This window comes from Girardinichthys multiradiatus, chromosome 9, assembly GCF_021462225.1.
Source record: "Girardinichthys multiradiatus isolate DD_20200921_A chromosome 9, DD_fGirMul_XY1, whole genome shotgun sequence".
Lineage (NCBI taxonomy): Eukaryota > Metazoa > Chordata > Actinopteri > Cyprinodontiformes > Goodeidae > Girardinichthys > Girardinichthys multiradiatus.
Window position 1 is genome coordinate 23,364,992 of NC_061802.1, and position 20,401 is coordinate 23,385,392.

At 39.5% G+C, this 20,401-nt stretch overlaps 1 protein-coding gene across 1 annotated transcript in view; it reads left to right on the forward strand.

Moving 5' to 3' along the window:
• The window catches only part of adgrl2a (adhesion G protein-coupled receptor L2a), a 155,454-nt gene extending 135,500 nt beyond the window's left edge, over positions 1 to 19,954 (forward strand). Inside the window, exons 19-25 of the mRNA XM_047374519.1 lie at positions 4,382 to 4,473; positions 7,595 to 7,763; positions 7,965 to 8,093; positions 11,009 to 11,105; positions 12,672 to 12,800; positions 14,244 to 14,261; positions 18,571 to 19,954. Coding sequence (XP_047230475.1) covers positions 4,382 to 4,473; positions 7,595 to 7,763; positions 7,965 to 8,093; positions 11,009 to 11,105; positions 12,672 to 12,800; positions 14,244 to 14,261; positions 18,571 to 19,418 — 1,482 coding nt within the window. The 3' untranslated portion in view covers positions 19,419 to 19,954. The remainder of the gene's footprint in view (positions 1 to 4,381; positions 4,474 to 7,594; positions 7,764 to 7,964; positions 8,094 to 11,008; positions 11,106 to 12,671; positions 12,801 to 14,243; positions 14,262 to 18,570) is intronic.
• The last annotated feature ends 447 nt before the right edge of the window (positions 19,955 to 20,401 follow it).

The following is a 20,401-nucleotide window of genomic DNA, read 5'->3' on the forward strand; positions in this document are numbered from 1 at the left end:
CATAATAATTTGCATGAAAAATATGTCTGCGGTGGAAATGATGATAAGGATCCCAGCGGTGATGACCGGAGAGATGGAATCATGACCCTGTGAGGAGCTAATGTATTGCTGCGAAGCCTACGTGTGACAGATATGAGGCTGTGTTGCACCGGCCTGGGCTTAGCGTGCCGCTCTACGCAACAATTGTCTCAAAAAGACAAAGCACTGTAGAAAGGGGCATCTCAGGGGAGCGCGCCGGAGCAAGGTTTGTCTGCATCATCCGTGACCCTGGTTTCTCTACAAATTGCCTTTGTCCTTGTCAATGAGAGAGAAGAGGAAAAGAGAAAACAGTGCAGATTTCGCTTATGTGAGGAGCCCCCATGCAGCCAGCTCTATGTTTGAGCAAGTTAAAGGGGACTTCTGTTTTTCCTTCAGATGCACCATCCAGAATTTTTCAGCCTATTTGCAGTCTCTGGGTTTTGTAAAGCTTTTATTTTGTATTGATTTCTCTTTAAAAACTATACAACAAGAAAAAGAACAGCATTCAAGATATTTTTGTCTAGCCTTTCCGCTGTGAGCGGCCATTTTTCCTTTCTGTTTAAAGCAGAGGTTTGTAAGAGATCATTTGCTGTAAAAAGAAAAAAATATTTTAAAACAGAAAATGTGAGTTGACATTTTAAGCTGTCTGTAGCATCTTATTTTTGCCATTAGCACTCTCTGTGTGTGAGCATTATCAAAACAGCAGTGCAGTCTTCATGTGTATTACCAGAGCAGTGTAGACACTTACCTTAACTCCAAGTCCAATATGTTTAATAACAGAGGTTGAAAGCTCAAAAGGATAAACAATGTTTATAAACAAGAATAAGCTAACAGAAATGTAGCTGTACTCAGATGAGCCTTCCTGTTATCTATTGAAAGAGGTGCTCTCTCTCGCAGCCTGGATGTATGATCGCGTAGGTTATAGAAAATGTAGTTTTCTTACACTGTGTGCTTCCTTTGACTTCACTCAGTAATAGCATCCAGAATGAAGTACAGGGATTGGACAATGAAACTGAAACACCTGGTTTTAGACCACAATAATTTATTAGTATGGTGTAGGGCCTCCTTTTGCGGCCAATACAGTGTCAATTCGTCTTGGGAATGACATATACAAGTTCTGCACAGTGGTCAGAGGGTTTTTAAGCCATTCTTCTTGCAGGATAATAGCCAGGTCACTACGTGATACTGGTGGAGGAAAACGTTTCCTGACTCGCTCCTCCAAAACACCCCAAAGTGGCTCAATAATATTTAGATCTGGTGACTGTGCAGCCCATGGGAGATGTTCAACTTCACTTTCATGTTCATCAAACCGATCTTTCACCAGTCTTGCTGTGTGTATTGGTGCATTGTCATCCTGATACACGGCACCGCCTTCAGGATACAATGTTTGAACCATTGGATGCACATGGTCCTCAAGAATGGTTCGGTAGTCCTTAGCAGTGACTCGCCCATCTAGCACAAGTATTGGGCCAAGGGAATGCCATGATATGGCAGCCCAAACCATCACTGATCCACCCCCATGCTTCACTCTGGGCATGCAACAGTCTGGGTGGTACGCTTCTTTGGGGCTTCTCCACACCGTAACCCTCCTGGATGTGGGGAAAACAGTAAAGGTGGACTCATCAGAGAACAATACATGTTTCACATTGTCCACAGCCCAAGATTTGCGCTCCTTGCACCATTGAAACCGACGTTTGGCATTGGCATGAGTGACCAAAGGTTTGGCTATAGCAGCCTGGCCGTGTATATTGACCCTGTGGAGCTCCCGACGGACAGTTCTGGTGGAAACAGGAGAGTTGAGGTGCACATTTAATTCTGCCGTGATTTGGGCAGCCGTGGTTTTATGTTTTTTGGATACAATCCGGGGTAGCACCCGAACATCTCTTTCAGACAGCTTCCTCTTGCGTCCACAGTTAATCATGTTGGATGTGGTTCGTCCTTCTTGGTGGTATGCTGACATTACCCTGGATACCGTGGCTCTTGATACATCACAAAGACTTGCTGTCTTGGTCACAGATGCGCCAGCAAGACGTGCACCAACAATTTGTCCTCTTTTGAACTCTGGTATGTCACCCATAATGTTGTGTGCATTTCAATATTTAGAGCAAAACTGCCCTTACCCTGCTAATTGAACTTTCACACTCTGCTCTTATTGGTGCAATGTGCAATCAATGAAGACTGGCTACCAGGCTGGTCCAATTTAGCCATGAAACCTCCATCACTATAAAATGACAAGTGTTTCAGTTTCATTGTCCAACCCCTGTATGTTGTCAGTGCAACTTTGTAGCACTTACATACGGTGCTTTCATTGATCAGGAAAAGATTGGATTTTTGACCTTCCAACTAGACAGTCTTTGGTTAAAAGCAATTAGCATGCATTTGTACAATTCCAGTTACCAGCCTGGATCTCTGTTTTTTTTTTTTTTCCTTTCCTCCTGAAACAGCTCTGAAACTATTTGAAAACAAAAGCTTGGACCAGGCAGTTAGATCAGTGTTCTTTAGCGGAGGTCGCCTCTCTCTTGGCACAGAAGGTATTAGCTCCATGAAAGGAACATGGAAGTAATGAGTGCTGTGGGGAGGCATTTGCATGCTTGAGATAGCATCAACGTAAGGCCTTTTGGATCATGACACGTCGCAAGCAGTTCTTGTCATCTGGACAGCTCCATCTGCACCTTTAATATTTTATCCCTTGCAGTTCATTTGGAGTTCAGGTTGTACAGACACAGTCCAGGTCAGGAGAAAAAAAAGCTCTCTCCCTACTCCCAGTGAGCCGAGGTGCTTCTGCATGGCTTGCAGTGATAATTCAGAGAGGGAGTGAAGGATAGAGGCAAGGCGGCTTCGCTCTAGCAAGAGGGATTCCCCCTGGGAAGGGCTGAGAATGCATGTCGGTGGGGGTGGGAACATGTGCCATGCTGCTGGGTTACTTTAAAGTACTGTGTCCCTCTTCTCTGTCTCATTGGATCCATGTCACCACTCCATGTGTGAAAGGGTTTTTCAAAAGTCCTCCCCCACCTGTTCCTCCCCACCCCCGCTGTCTTACTCATGCAGACGGCTGGCAGAAATAATGGCTGAGAGCTGCGAAACAAAAACATAGATTTGGACCTGTGTATGATATAAAAGTCAGATCTCGACTTCCCCCATACCTCTTTCTTTCTTTTTCATTTATTTTTCATCCCTTTCTTGCCATCCCTTTCTTTAGAGCCTGGCTTATATTGTGTGTGGCTCTGCGAGTTGATTGCATGTGGAGGGGGTAATGTATTGATCACAGGCAGCCTTTTGATAGCAGTGTGCACCACAACACTCAGAATTTCTGCTCAAGAGCAAATGGCTGTGGTCTGAGTCCAGCTCACAAAGGTCCTCTCGCATTGGCAATTCATCCTCATTTTTCTTTCCAGCATTCTAAAAATAACACGTTCATGTTGAAATGCACCATTTGTGAGGCTCCCCTGGATAAAAGCTTTTGTCAATGCAAATGTATTTATTTTGTGCGGTTTGCTTTCTTTTTAATAGCCGTATTTGTTTGAACCATTGACATACTTTCAGGCATACCTCTTGTTTTCTTTCTTCTCAGACATTTCTTGACATTATTTATACATGGGTGGCCTTCAGTGCGAACACAGTTTGGTACATCTGCTGTGAGTGCTTGTACATGCTGTGTCGAGGACTTGTTTGCCCCAGAATAAATGATTTTGAAGTAAATTATTTGGAGGAGCCCCTTGCTGGACTATCCATCCTTTGTGTCTCTAAATAAAACTATTGATTTTTTAAGGTACCCAAATAAATGTGTTCAGAAACACAGCTCATAGTATCCCTGTCTCAGCCTGATATGTGCTCCCTCCTCTCCCAAGATTTAATCAGTTAAAACAGGCAAGCTCTTTCTTCTTATCCCTTCCTCTTTCTTTTCATCTGGACACCTGAGAGAATTGAACAAAATATACCATGTTCCCCCAAGCCTTTTGTTGCTGGTTCCACCTTATAATATTTCACTATGTGCATAAAATGATATGTGGTTGTTTTGTACAACAAGAGCCTCTCTTATTTCTCTTGCTACTTCTCATTCCCTTCTGACATTGCAAGATTACTGCCATGTAGCTGTTGCTGTTTTTTTTTCCCCCAGATTGATGGAGTTTAATGTATTTTCATGCTCTCATTGATATAGAATGACACTAAATTTGGCGCCAGTCGGCCTGTCTGAGACTAGCAGGAGTGATGTTTATTGGATTAGTCTGTGGACATGCAGAGAGTTGAAGGCTCTCCGCTTTTAATACTCATAGACAAATTAACAGTTTTTTCTTTCTCTGTCTGCCTTATGTTGAGGCATAAATCTTCATGAATTAACGCTGCCATTACTCTGTTTTGACAGCTCAATCTCATCTTCCTGGTGATCACGATGTACAAAATGGTGAAGCACTCTACCACCCTGAAACCAGACTCAAGTCGACTAGAGAACATAAAGTAAGTCAAACGTCATATATACTGAACACGACGTTTCTTTTTTTGTATGAGTGATGTTAACATCGTTCTCTAGAATGGGGTCTTGTTTTTTTTTTTTACATGTTCTGGCTTGATGTTTTCTAACCTTTACAGGAACAGTTCAGGATTTCTGAAGTAATGTTCTTTTTAAAAGGTGTGTGTAATCAATATTGAGGGGTGTAACAATACATCAAGCTCACAAAATGAGATGAATGGCTTACACTATTGCAGCATCTTTAAAAAAAAAAAAAACAACTAAGGATTTACATAATTTGTTTTGACAAAAGATTGACCCACCAATATTATGCCTCTGGTCTACCTTAGGAAGTATTTGCAACCCCATAATGACCATGAGCTGTAAAGGTAACATGGGATGGCAGAACAAGTGTGACAAATTGATATGATACAAAGCAAATACAGCAACAGCAGCTAAGCCTGCAAAGCTGATCAGCATAACCTGAGGCAGATAATAAAATGTTGACAATGGCGCACACAACTCTTTGTGTATTAAAACATAGTTTAGCCAAACATAGGGGGAATCCCCAACACCTTTCTGATGCATATTGCTCAATTTTGTTGAGTTCTAAGCCACGGCCCTTTGATTCAATGACCCCACCTGCATGGTCTGAAAGCACACACGGTCCTGGATCTCACCGGGTTGACTTGAATCATGTAAATCACAAAATAATCTCAAACTCAAGTTCTTGGAGTCTCGTGTCAAAAGGAGATGCAAATCTAAAAGTTGCAAGACTCTGGTCCCTGAGGACTGGATTTTGAGGCCCTAGGCTATAGACATAACAGTATCAAGCTTAAAGGACATCCCTTCACATTCAGAGCTCATTGTATCTTTCATTTACTTCACCAGTGTCTGCAGACAGCAACTGGATAACATTTCACAAAGACTGACTGTATGCTCGATATTTAGCTGTTGTAAAATCACAAGATGTTGTGTGATAATTAATACATATTAATACAAGGGTGCTATCTACTGCAGGTAACATATTAGCTGTATATAACCTTTTAGCAGAACCTCAGTTAAAAATCCAAACTATCCCTTTAACCAAGTGCTAGAAAAGCTAGCAAAGGCACTTTTTGTGGCCAAATCTTTAAATGTTCTACTCAGAATTGACATTTAACACACTGCCTCTGACAGGACCTATCCCTTGTAGTGTCTGCACACAATTTCTGAGCTTTTCTGTGCTCTTTTGTTGTGCTCCACACAACAAAACCACTGCCCACAGAACATGAGATCTACACTTTGTAGGCTTAACTATTCACCGCTAGCTCCTGGAAGGGTAGGGTACAGTGGAAATGCGCGAGCTTGCTAACCTTCTTCTCTTCTCTAATAGATCCTTTTTTCATCTTTTTTACATGTCAATAAAACAATATTTATAGGTGCTACAGAATTGAGGATAGTTTTTATTTGAGGTTCTAAGGTCTTGTTTGTTGCTGTACAAATACCAGCTTACACAATCATACTATTACAGTAATCAGTCAAACTGCAACCACTCTTTGTAAGAGTAGTTCTCCTGCTATTTATAGCAATTTTTTGTTTTTTTTCCCCTTCTAGTTTTTTTTTTTCAGAATTACAGCTTTGTGGTAAAACTGCAATCAGGGAGAATAGACTACTCCCTTATCAAGTAAACCACAGCAGACAACACTTTTTGAACCCTGATTACTGAGAGAAGTGTGCAAATGTTCTTCCTCAATGTTGAAATTATTTCATTTAGGATTGTTTATACTGTTTATGCTAATTATTGTTTTCCTTGTGGTCATTTTCTTTGTTTTCTTTTTGTCAGAGTTTGCTCTCCAAGTCACTTTAGCACAGTGCCTATTGCATGTTGCATGCGAACGCAAAGTTAACGTAGGCCCTCTGCTTTCTTTTCTCCTCTCATCTTCTACCTCTGTCTCCACTCTACGACCCACACCAGTAATTATCGCGTTTGTGACGGCTACTATAATACAGATTTGCCTGGGTAAGCTTTTACCACGCACCTCAGATAATGTTATCCACACACCCACCACCTACTCATCAGTAGCATAGATGCAAATTCACATTGCAGATGATGTGTTCTAACCATTTGGTTTTCTTTAAGATGGAATATTTGGTAATTAAATTAAAACATCCAGATCTTGACTCTTGTTATACCCAAATTTTATTACCTCCCCTGATTTCCTTTGGATCAAAAAGTTGAAAATATCACACTCAAGTGCCAACTAATCCGCGCTCTTCTGTGCTCTGATCTAATTGTGTTTCTTTCTTCCCGCTATCATGCTCTCTAGCTATGAAGATAATAAACACTTTATCAAGTAAGAACATGTTGGCCAAAACTCTCCTCTTCAGCTTAGTTTATTCTCTCCACTCTGCCTTATTCGTTCTTTCCTTTTCTCTCTCTCTTTCTCTTTCTCCATATTTTATTTTGTTTTGCCAGCTCATTCTCTCCCAAACTGCAGCTTTAAAGCCTCTGATCCATCCACCCTTGTGACTGGTCACTTTCACCGTTTTCATCAATCTGGTGTTGTGGTTGTTGTTGTGTGTTTGACCACTGAACTGTGACAACTGCTGCTGTCTGAAGGCTTCACTGGACCTTTTCACACAAACAGGATAAAAAAATCCCATGAACCTTCCACATCTGCCTCGCTCCTCCAGTTCTAAAAAAATACACAAGCCAGATTAATATTTAGTGTGTCTCAGCAGCCTTTTTCTTCTTTTAAAGTTATTTTCAAATGTGCTTTGCTCTGCTCTCTGAATTTGCTGCTTGGTATGTTCTAAACACATAAAAAAGCTATTTACAGAAAACAGATCAAGGTTTTCCTTCCATCTTGTCTGTCTGAAGGCAGAAACTGCTGATGAGTTTAGACGGAAAGTTTGAGAAGAAGGGAAGAGTGGGAACAAAATTGTTAGGTCTGTGATTGGATTGCATACATGTTTTTGCCATTTTGTGTTTTCCCTGTCTCTTGGTTTACAAACATCTTTCAAGATTTTCCTCCAAGATCAATATGAGAAAATAAAAATTGTAAGTCATTACTCATTCATTGAACATCCCTCGAGTTAAATCTCTTCTCTGATTTTGCTTCTTTGTCTTTGTTTTGCATCTCTTAGGTCTTGGGTCATGGGAGCTTTCGCCCTGCTGTGCCTGCTTGGTCTCACGTGGTCCTTCGGCCTCTTCTTTATAAGTGAGGCCTCCATTGTCATGGCATACCTGTTCACGATATTCAACACCTTCCAAGGAATGTTTATCTTCATTTTCCACTGCCTTCTTCAGAAAAAAGTGAGCCCCTCTTTCACACTACACTCTAATTTCAGAGATTTGTCCTTCAAGGTGAAAGGCATCTCCTTTTTGGCATTCCAGCATTTTTGAAATTGCACCGCATGCTGATTTAAAGACCAAACACTGCTCACCGTGATATCTCAGGCTAAGTCATATTTAAAGTCAACAGTCTGTGTAAACACCAGCTCTTTGCTTATGCAGGTCCGTAAAGAGTACAGCAAGTGCTTCCGCCACACGTACTGCTGCGGCGGGCTGCCGACGGAGAGCTCGCACGGGTCTGCCAAGACCTCCACCGCACGGACCAGCGCACGCTACTCTTCTGGTACACAGGTAGACCAGCAGCTTTACACAGTAAGACTCCAATTGTGCAACGCAATGTTTTCTACGCTGAGCTGCTCACAAGGCACAATGTTAACACTAATATAAATCCTTGAGCTTGAGTATTTGCTTTGTTGACAAACTTTTCAAGATGGTTCAGATTTTCAACATTTTATGTTTCGTATTGATGAAAAAAATGGATTCAGTTTATTTCAGCATCTAAAGATCTGTTATGATGACAGTAATTTTGTTTTTTAGATGGCTAAAACAATTTATTTACTTTAAATTCTAAAAAAAATTAAAATAATAAAAACAGCTGTTGTTGTTCTATGTTCTTGTTCAACACATTAATCTGATTTCTTCGTTTTCCTTTAGCTTTTATGTGTAGTACACTTTCAAAGAGTGGTGCTGATCATGTTTTTACTAAATGCCAGCTGAAACTGAACTCAAAATAGCAAGAAAGCACCAACTGAAATACAATCTGTTGAGAAATGTTGACTGTTTAATAGTTCTGCCATATGTTGTTCTTTAATAGCTTTGTTTTTACAATGGGGAATAGTGCTAAAACTGGGATTGTGATTATGCTTTAAAAAAATCATTATATGATATATCTTGCCAATTCATCCACTGGATGAATTGGTTCCAATGGAACCACAGAGACGTGAAATTTAATCAACTGAATTGATTCTCACAAGAAAACGATAATGACCAAAAATGGAGATACAGTATTTTCTTGCTGACATTGATGTAATGGAACATAGTAAAGACTATTGCATTTCTTTATTGCATAAACTAACACTGTTTACAGTGTATGCAAAAAGACCAAGTAGCAAGGTCTAAAATTTTGTATGAAACACCTTATGGTAAAGTTAGTTTGAGGTGAAATACCAAACATTTAGTGCATTTAAAGTGTCCAAAGATCCGACAAACATTGTAGGTTAAACAGACATCCAGGACAAGAAACTTTACAACAAAACAGCTCAGTCAGACAGGTAAGTAGAAAGCCAGTGGTCATGATAAATGAGATTCAGTTTCTTCCTGGAGATGATAGAGCTTTACAGAGGTGCAAGCATTAGCGGTGCTCTCCAACAATCAGGCCTTTATGGTAGAGTGGCCACATAGAAGCCATTACTCACTAAAAGAAATCGTCCTGGTATTTTACTAAAAGGCTCTTCAACAACTCTAAGACCATGTAAAACAAACATCTATAACCTGATAGTACAAAAATTGAGCTATGTGGCCAAAATTTTCATCAGTGTGAGACAGGACCTGCTTTACCTTATTGATACCAACACAGTAGAAAAACATCTTAATGGCATTGCTTTTTAAGTGATAGGGTTAGGACAGACATGTATGACCAAAAATACTGAAAAAATTTGCATTTTGTTGCTCAATATCCAGTTTGATTTAAACATTTAATAAGCAAACACTTCCTGAGCAAAACTCAACTAAGTCAGATACCCCAAATTATTTCATGATTAAATTGACAAGTACTAAGTGAAAGTTATTATTTATGTTTATGTTTTGCCATTGGTAAAAACAAAATGAATAATCTGAATCCATTTTTGAGACATACAATTTCAAATACTTCTAGAGGTGAAACGTTTCTATCCATCTCAAGCATTCTGGGAAAAAAACACATTCAGCTTTTGAGCTTCAGAATTACATCAAGAGACGTTACATTATTCCACATTTACCAATTGGAAACTGCTGTGCTGCATGAGAACCTTTCTTCTGTTATTTCCCTTTAGCACTTGCTTTTATCTTTATTTCTCACTGATGTCATGTGCATGGGAAACAGTATTGCACTCTTTGAAAACAGGTACATTTTTACTGCAGGGAGAGCTGCAGGTCAAAAAAATGTACAGGTTTGCTCTATCCATTTCTTGTAAATGACCAAAAGCCTTTAGTAGATAATACCCCAGATGTGGTGTGGTTACAGCAAGACAATGATGTCACACTTCATCCTCCAGCCACATGGTTGAAGGAATAATTGCAGCTAAAAACGCATCATACATAGACTATATCATCATACATAGATTATATAAATGACTCTTGGTATTGGTTCTTTTCCTGGGCTAAGAAGACAAAAAAATGTTTTTCACTATGTGTGAGGTATTTGGTTTCACTCACTTTTAATTGACAACTGAGCAAAGTATTTTTACTTGGCTCATATTATTAATTTATAATCTTATATTATTTTAGTGACATTTTATTGTCTTTTTAAATGGTTCTATATTACTACAGTTTAACATTTTACTTATGGCAAAGCACTTTCTCAACAGAACATGTATTTCTTTATTTTTAATATTTTAAGTCTTGACCAATTGATTGATTTCTGTTGATATCTCTGCGGTTTCACTTAGGCTACAAAAGAGTGAGGGAGAGCAAGACTTAAAGTAAATAATAGGAAGGCTGCACAGGGATGTTACACTGTTCCTTTTCAGCTTTCAACCTCTATCGCCATCTTGGACAACGATACATTTGAAAATGTTGATGGCTTTGTGAAAATTTTAGAGTCAGTACTACCACACTAACCACAGATAAAACATTCTTAAGACAGTTCAAAATGTAAACTCTGTAATCATTTTGTGTTTGTATTAAAATATTAGTAAAACCTTGTTTTTGACATTTATGTTTCTCATATATGTGGATGAACACATATTATTGTTTTGTCATCTTATAGTTCTTAAAGAGAAACTTGATTCAGCTATAATTAGTATCCACAGATTGAAGCTTTACAAAAGCTTGGAAATTAGTGACAAAAATTATTACGGGTACATCTCTAAACAAAATAGTAAAAAAGTAACCTCAGTACTGCCCTCACCTTATTGTGTGTAGGGGGTTAGGAAATAAAATAAAAGTTGTTCTGAAAGGTGAGCGGACTGGTTTAAAGTCCTAATGACTATCCCTTGTTGACCTGACAGAGTCGTATCAGGAGAATGTGGAATGACACCGTAAGAAAGCAATCTGAGTCCTCCTTTATCTCAGGTGACATCAACAGCACCTCCACCCTTAACCAAGGTCAGTTCACTCCTCATCTCTTTCCACAACTATTCACGAATTTTATCACTCTCCTAATAATATCACCTTCAACTTTCAGCGATCACAACACAATAGAAGGTCCAGGCAGTAAATGCCTTCGTCTTGAAATGGCAGCACATGTGAAGCATTAATAAAAAAGGAAGGCCTTAGAGTGAAGTTTCCTTCTTTTGCAAGCTCACCATTACAAAAATATCTCCCTCAAATCCTGCAATGTCACTCCTACGTTTAGCCTCAGTCTCAAATTGGGACTTGGATGCTTTGTTGATTTAAAGGCTGGCTGTTAAAGTTCATGCCCAGGGGAAACATCGGCAAAACTAAAATGGTTGTAAAAAGTTTTATTTTCAGAAGATCAAAACATGTAGCAAAAGGCCATTTGTTGCCCAGCAAAGAAGGTGACCTCTGTTCCTGAATAGAGAGATTTATGGGGGAGGCGGGAAAAAAACTGTCATTTATTATTTAGCTTCAGCACAAATATGATGATGAGAAGATGATGTTCAACTCTGGCTGACCCAGAGTGCTTAGTGTGATGTTAGGCTTTCTGCTGCCTCTGAAATGGTTTTCTAAGCATGCAAGGGAAAAGAGGGTTTACACCAAGGTGGTTTAGCTTTCCCTTCTCTGACTTCTGTCACTGCCACTCTTTGCCTTCCCATTTTTCCTTTTTGATGTCACTCCCCAAAAGATAGAACGTTGCATTGAACACTTTGAGGACATTTTGACTTGATGATACATCAGGAACAATGTAGAGGTACGGCTCTTTTTTTCTGCCCCTCAGTGCTACCATTTCCTGGAGATGTTAATGCAAAGGTTGGATATTGATCACTCCAGGGCGTAGTAGTTACCCTGGAGAATTAGTGCACCGAAGGAAGGCTCTATCTCCTAGAAGCACTTCCATGTCATTAAAAACATCCCCGGAGACTTCTCAATATGACAGATGGCATTTAACGGAGGTGATAAATGGCAGTGGAAATACCTCAGATCCTTAAGACGCACTGCGAGCTCACAAGAAAAATGAGGTAGATTAGGCTTTGGAAGATAGTGGTTAAATTTTAACCTTAACTGATTTTTTTGTATAAATAAAAAAAAAACTGGCATAATTGTCCTGCCTGTCATAAAGTAGAAGTTATATTTAGAGGAAGTTGAAACAGTAAAACCTTGGCATAATTACAGAAAAACCAAGATGCAGTTTTTTGAAAAACGATGCTTGCACAACATAATAACTAAAAGTGAGTAATGAAACATGCTTATGACAGAATGTAATAATGAGCATAGTTGCTTGAAAATTATTCTGTAAATAAATGGGTTGGGAAGGACTTGCAACACACTTAAATGAAAAGGGGGGTTTAGGGGGGCACAGCAGCAGAAGATGTGTGCAGGAATGTTCTGATTTCCTAATTCTTCAGTAGAAATTTTAAGAAAAACCTCAGTTTCAGATTTAGGCTTACATCCCCTAAGAAGTCAGATTCTTTGTTTTTTTTTTTTTGTTCTCCGTGAAACTTTCAGTCAACTGCCAAACTTACCTGCTCCTCCTCTGTCTTGCCACTCCAGGAATGACTGGGAATTATCTACTAACAAACCCTCTCCTGCGACCACAAGGCACTAACAACCCTTATAACACCTTACTGGCTGAGACAGTCGTGTGTAACACCCCCACAGCTCCAGTGTTTAACTCACCAGGTGTGCTTATCTAATTCTTTCACCTGCATTCTGCCTTCTTTCTTCTCTCTTCACCATTTTCTTTTTCTCTCTCCCCCATCCTCACTGACCTCTTTAGTAGTGTTCAGAAGGTCAAATGAATCGCAGGATGTTCTGCAGTATCATCTTTCTATCTAAATCACTGTCTTAAAGGTTCAATGTAGTGCTGATCCTATGTGTTTCTGTGAAAAAAAAGAATAATACACACACATTTTGTCATGCACAAAAGAGATCTTTGTGGTTTACCTAGATCCAGCCTCTGTGTTCTCATATTTCTCTTAATAGGACTTGATGATTAAGATGGGAAAGAGATACTGTACGTTCTGCCTCAAGATAATGTAAACAGTGGTGTAGACCTGAAGCTGTAGTGCAAACTGGATTAAGATTAAGATTTATTTCCATGAACATACAAGGCAATGAATCTCATTCTGTGTTACTTCCTAAACATGGTAAACTCCAAGAATTTACAGCGCTCTTCACATTTATTGGCATGCCTAGTAAAGATGTGTAAAAACCTTTAAAATAAATGTATTTATTTGAGTAGCAGAATCGCTTAAAAAAAAAAAAGTTTATTCCTCTTACAATTCTCCTCTCTGTGTGGTAGCAACAAACTTGGGTCCTCATTCAGCACGGAACCTTTCAATTCCAGTGTTCTTTTATATATATATTATTTAACAATTTCCAGATCTATAAAGGTATGTCGTTTTTCATCTCCAGTTTATAAGAGAGGCTCAGAGAACAGGATTTCTAAGTCATATCATATAGTTTTTTTGTGGCCAATCTGCCTTATATAAATGATGTGTTCTCTTGTTTTTTACCATTTTGAAAAGCCGCTAAGAGATGAGGGTGACAAGTCATACACTTTTTGCAGCAGTTTTTTGACTAATAAGGACCAATACACACATGCCTTTCTTGATTGGTGTGTTCTCTTGTTTATACAATGTTGAAGAATTCAGTGTGATGCACACATTTCAAAAATGCTTCACTTTAATTTCATAGTAGTTGTTCAGGGTGCAAATAGGCATGGCATAGCAGATTTTGCCTGAAACAATATATTTTTTTGAATGGGATTTTTCTCTACAAAGTAAATGTACTTTAAATTACTGGCTAGATTTTATTGACATATTTCAGTTTTAGATTATGCAACTCAAATATAACAATTACTATATTTTAAAGCATTATAACATCTTTACCAGGGATGCTAATAAATGTAGATTTGTCTGTATGCATTGTGTTAAGTTATCTATATATAATTGCTATATTTGGTACCAGATTATGCACAGGCATTATGCACAGGCATAATCTGGTATTGAAGTATTTATAACAGTGGTAAGGCTGTGATGTTTTTGTATGTGCCGTTCCTTTTTGAAACTGAAGTGGCATCTTTTGTCATGTTTTGTGCTTTTCCCCTGTGCTTCCCTTTAGTGACCTTCAGAGAGACAAGTATGGGAGTAAAACTTAACTTTGCCTATCAAATGTAAATTTTTTTCAGCATGCTTATTTAAAACAACCCAAACCCCTGGCACAATCACTGGTTTACTTTAGGCCATTAACACACACTGAAGTGGAGAGCAAGTGGTTCACAAAATAACCCGTCTAAATTCTTCTTCGAATCTGATAGCAAAATGAAATAGTTCAATTTGGTCTTTTGAAGTAATCTTTCAACTTCTGATAGATTTGTCCTGAATTTGCCCACTACACTGCTTTTCTCTTTATTTGTTTTTTATTGACCAGAAATGTGTTTCTTGGTTTTAATGACAGAAAGTAACCTTTTATTAAAAATGCTTTCCTTTCCTTTTATTTTTTTTTTCTCAACTGTCTGTCCTCATTGTCCTTGTATGGGACTGAGCGGTCTCAGTGTCCAGTATTATTTGTGTCACAGTCTTTCAGACAACACCTGTCTGGACATTAAATTGCCTCCTAGCAGGCATTAACGCATAGATGTCACAGCAGCAGCTGTTCCTTTTCTCTTTCTTTTCTTTCAGAACTTTTTATCCTCACTTTCAATAGATTCTGAAAGACTGGTCAATTAAAACTGGTCTTTTTCCTTTTGCGTTTTTTATTTTTATTTTTGTTTAGAGACCATTTTTAAACATGAATTCCTTTAGTGCTCTAAATTTTATTATTCAACCAGTCATTGCAGAGAACATATTTCTTCTTATCTCGCCACTCAATCGTGACATAAAAAATATTTGGATTTCTTAGGGCTGCTTTCCATGACCTCTATGCTTTGAGACATTCCTAACATAACCGCGTCTGACCTCTGCAGTGGTTGTATTTTCCTGAGCTGTTCTCCCAATGACCCGGGTCTCAATGGGAGCTGTTACAATGACGGATGCCAAGTGCCGGGCCGTGGGCAATCTCTGACCTTTCCCAGCTCTGGGTACACAAACTGCCAACTAATGGACAGAAAGTGTACCAGAATGAAGTTGCCAAAGGAAAAAGAAAAAAAAAAAAACTATGTACACACATATGTATGTAAATATATATATATATATATATATATATATATATATATATATATATATATATATATATATATATATATATATATAGTACAGAGCAAACGTTTGGACACACCTTCTCATTCAAAGAGTTGTCTTAATTTCCATGACTATGAATATTGTAGCTTCACACTGAAGGCATCAAAACTATGAATTAACACATGTGGAATTATATACTGAACAAAAAAGTGTGAAACAACTGAAAATATGTCTTATATTCTAGGTTCTTCAAAGTAGCCACCTTTTGCTTTGATTACTGCTCCGCACACTCTTGGCATTCTGTTGATGAGCTTCAAGAGGTAGTCACCTGAAATGGTTTTCCAACAGTCTTGAAGGAGTTCCCAGAGATGCTTAGCACTTGTTGGCCCTTTTGCCTTCACTCTGCGGTCCAGCTCACCCCAAACCATCTCGATTGGGTTCAGGTCCGGTGACTGTGGAGGCCAGGTCATCTGGCGCAGCACCCCATCACTCTCCTTCTTGGTCAAATAGCCCTTACACAGCCTAGAGGTGTGTTTGGGGTCATTGTCCTGTTGAAAAATAAATTAACTAAACGCAAACCGGATGGAATAGCATGCCACTGCAAGATGCTGTGGTAGCCATGCTGGTTCACTATGCCTTCAATTTTGAATACATCCCCAACAGCGTCACCAGCAAAGCACCCCCAAAACCATCAGACCTCCTCCTCCATGCTTCACGGTGGGAACCAGGCATGTAGAGTCCATCCGTTCACCTCTTCTGCTCCGCACAAAGACACGGTGGTTGGAACCAAAGATCTCAAACTTGGACTCATCAGACCAAAGCACAGATTTCCTCTGGTCTAATGTCCATTCCTTGTGTTCTTTAGCCCAAACAAGTCTCTTCTGCTTGTTGCCTGTCCTCAGCAGTGGTTTCCTAGCAGCTATTTTACCATGAAGGCCTAATTCACACAGTCTCCTCTTAACAGTTGTTCTAGAGATGTGTCTGCTGCTAGAACTCTGTGTGGCATTGACCTGTTCTCTAATCTGAGCTGCTGTTAACCTGAAATTTCTGAGGCTGGTGACTCGGATGAACTTATTGTCTGCAGCAGAGGTGACTCTTGGTCTTCCTTTCCTGGGGCGGTCCTCATGTGAGCCGGTTTCTTTGTAGCGCTTGATGGTTTTTGCGACTGCACTTGGGGACACTTTCAAAGTTTTCCCAATTGTTCGGACTATCAGCTGTGTACTGTATCCACGTCCTGCACAACACAACTGATGGTCCCAACCCAATTTATAAGGCTTGAAATCCCACTTATTAAACCTGGCAGGGCACACCTGTGAAGTGAAAACCATTTCAGGTGACTACCTCTTGAAGCTCATCAACAGAATGCCAAGAGTATGCAGAGCAGTAATCAAAGCAAATGGTGGCTACTTTGAAGAACCTAGAATATAAGACATATTTTCAGTTGTTTCACACTTTTTTGTTCAGTATATAATTCCACGTGTGTTAATTCATAGTTTTGATGCCTTCAGTGTGAAGCTACAATATTCATAGTTATGAAAATAAAGACAACTCTTTGAATGAGAAGGTGTGTCCAAACCTTTGGTCTGTACTGTATATATACACACACGTATGTATGTAGTTTTTTTTTGTTTTTTTTTTCCTGAAGGAAAAGTGTGGCTTGTATATTTTTTTCAGTCCCCTGAGTCAGTGCTTAGGCGATTCACCTATTGCTCAAATAAAAGGTGCAAGTTCTTTGGAGGTATGTCTCTACCAGATTTAGAACAGACGATTTTGCCTATTCTTTTTTGCAAAATATTAAAGCTGAGTCATAATTGATGGAGAACATCCATGTGCAGCAATTTTCTAGTTTTGTCACAGCTTTGCAATTGCATTAAGGTGTGGACTTGGACAGGGCCATCACACATTTCTTTAAACCATTCCACTGTGCGAAAAAGCAACAAAAAGCCTCGCCATAACATAAAGCTGCCACCACCATGTTTTATAGTTGGGATTTGTGTGTTCAGAAATGTATGCAGTTAGTTTTCTGCCACTTAGGATTTTGGCTGCCAAAAGGTAAATTCTCAGCCTCCTCTGACCGGAGTACATGCTTGCGGTGAGCTGTGGATATTTGCCATGGTCCTCTTGGCTGCTTCTCTGATAAATTATTTTTCCTTGTGCATCAGTTTAGGTTGACTTCTATTGCTTGGGAGTTTTGCAGTCCTGCTTTTTTCCATTTTTCTAATAAAGTGACCTACACAGGCAATTGATAGTACTGGACTTAGTGGCATCAAATGAAAAAGGGACAGATACAAATACATGCCCCACAGTTAAGTATAACAGTATAACATTGAAACTGAATAAAATACATGCAAAGTAGTGGTTATATATAAGATAAAAACCAAAACAAAATCAAGGTGTGTGAATACTTTTGCAAGGCACAGTATCTGTTGCCATTTTATCCACAAACGTAAAAGCAATTTAATGCTTGCCTGTTTCATTTGCTGAACCCTTGCTCTTGCTCTGTTGCAGTTAAGACTTTTATCTTACATTTTGTTGTTCTTTTGAGCGATTCTCCATTTTACAATAAATCATTTTTTTTTACTTTTTTTTTGTACATCAGCTGCTCTTAGACCAGATAGCCTGAGCAGACAGACATGATGTGAGTTGTCCAAAGTGAGTCCCTTCACCTGCTGTGTGTGGTGATGGTGGAGTGCTGCTTGTGGGCTCCCCTTGTAGTGAGAAAAAAGATGGCTGTCCCATGTTGATACATAACTACTTTCCCTTTTCTGTGTTTTTCATATTTCCCCCACATTTGCTTTTACTTTTCCATGTCAATTCTATTAATTGCTAGATATCGTGTATGTGTCATAGCCTGCTAATTCCTTTGCTTCATACTCATACATCCTACTGTGCCCTGTGTCTCGTAGTAGTGATTCCAGTTTGGATTTATTTCTTAATGTTGTTTGGGATCTTTTTTCATTGCTTTGTCACATATGTGACAGACTTTAATGCACAATGCCCGGCTTATTCATAGTAATTTTTCAAAGGGAAAGTTGAAATGTATACATGAGAAAATAAAAGAATTTCTCATTGCAAATAAACTGCATGTCTATGTATTGTATGTTGAGGATTGTGCCCAACTAACAGATTTAAAGCATGGCTTAAATTAACTTTATTTTCTTTTTTACATGAAACTGCATCCTAAACAGCATTAACGTTTTAGTTCTCTCTTTTTCTGGTTACTTGTGGTGACTAATGTAATATCCCTTGATATTTTCCTTTGTTTCCAGGGCATTCACTGAACAGTGTGGTGAGGGATACAAGTGCAATGGATACACTACCGCTAAATGGTAATTTTAACAATAGCTACTCACTCCGTAACGGGGACTTTGGTGACAGTGTGCAGGTAGTAGACTGCGGACTCAGCCTGGACGACGCTGCCTTCGAGAAAATGATCATCTCCGAGCTTGTGCACAACAACCTGCGTGCCTGTAACAAAAGCCACCAACAGCAACAGCACTCCAGTTTACATCACCCAACCCACCGCCAGCAGCCGCCTCCGCCGCCACTGTACCACCATCACCACCACACGGAGCGGGCTCCCCCCAAGGTGACTGTGGTAGGTGGCAGCAGCAGCGAAGACGACGCTATTGTGGCTGACGCTTCATCTTTGGTCCACGTGGGCGATGCAGTGGGCCTGGACCTGCACCACCAGCAGGAGCTGGAAGCACCTCTCATCCCCCAGCGGACTCACTCACTTCTGTACCCACCCCAGAAGAAGGTGAGGACCGATGGGGGAGTTGATACCTTTGTCAGCCCACTGACACCCACCAACCCCGATGACAGTCCGCAGTCCCCAAATAGAGACTCTTTATACACTAGTATGCCCAATATTAGAGACTCTCCATGCCCTGAGAGCAGCCCCGATGTCGTGGAGGATGTCTCCTCCACCAAAGATAGCGAGAATGAGGATGTTTACTACAAAAGCATGCCCAACTTAGGGGCAGGCCAACAGCTCCAAGCCTATTACCACATAGGCCAAGGGACCAGCGATGGCTACATTATTCCAATTACTAAAGAGGACTGCATCCCTGAAGGTGATGTACAAGGACAGATGCAGTTAGTGACAAGCCTTTAAATGTATTTAAATCATTCCCTTACCCTGCTTCCCTGAAACAAACCTGACTTCCTTCAAGACACACGTGTTGAAGGCAGGACAAGTGTTTTGTTTTGCTTTGTTTTATAAGAGAGCCCAGAAGTTCCACCACACACGCGCACACACACACACACGCACGCATGCACGCTGGATATCTACAGATTTCTCCTCTGTCATCCGTGTTGCCATCTCCTTTCCTGCAGACTCAGAGACCTGCAGCACAGTAACGGCAGAGACATGTTTTCAAGAGACTGTACATAAAACGGAGATTCAGATTTTAATTTTAAGAGACAAGCCAACAATGTATTTAAATGTGCTGCTGCTGTTGAGTTATTGAGAAAACTGAAGGTGTAAAAACATAAAAATAAAATTAAAAAAGATAAAAACTAAGAAAAAAAAAAAAAAAAACATTACAGGTGACATCCAAACAGCAATTTATCTCTCAAAAGGTTGTACATACACTTCCCAACATCCATGCTGAACCATCATTTTTGTTGTTGTTTTTTTTTTTTTTTTTTCAACACTCCTGGACCAGGACATAGACATGTTTGTAAAAAATGTTCCTGATCAGACTGTTAGAAAAGGAATATCAGGTCCTGGCTGCTTCCCATCACCGTCAAGTTTGGATTGTATAACCACTAGCAATCAAGCCCCTGGCCTTATATTTTCTCAACTGTTTCTTGAACCGTTGTCAAGGAGAAACTGTTCAAATATATATTTTGTTGTATTGCTAGTGTAAAATAAGAATTCATGGGGTTGGGGGGCATAATTATAAAGAAAACTTTTATTTGCAAAATTTTAAAATTTGAGAGACTATTGTGTAAAAGTTGCACATATGTTATAACGTGCTTATGGTACCAACACTTCATTCAAGGTTGTATGTTTGAGCATAAAGGCCTATTAAAAGAAAGGAGTCAAACAACGCGTCACCTTTTCAACCTGTGATCACTGTTTTGTTTAGTTCT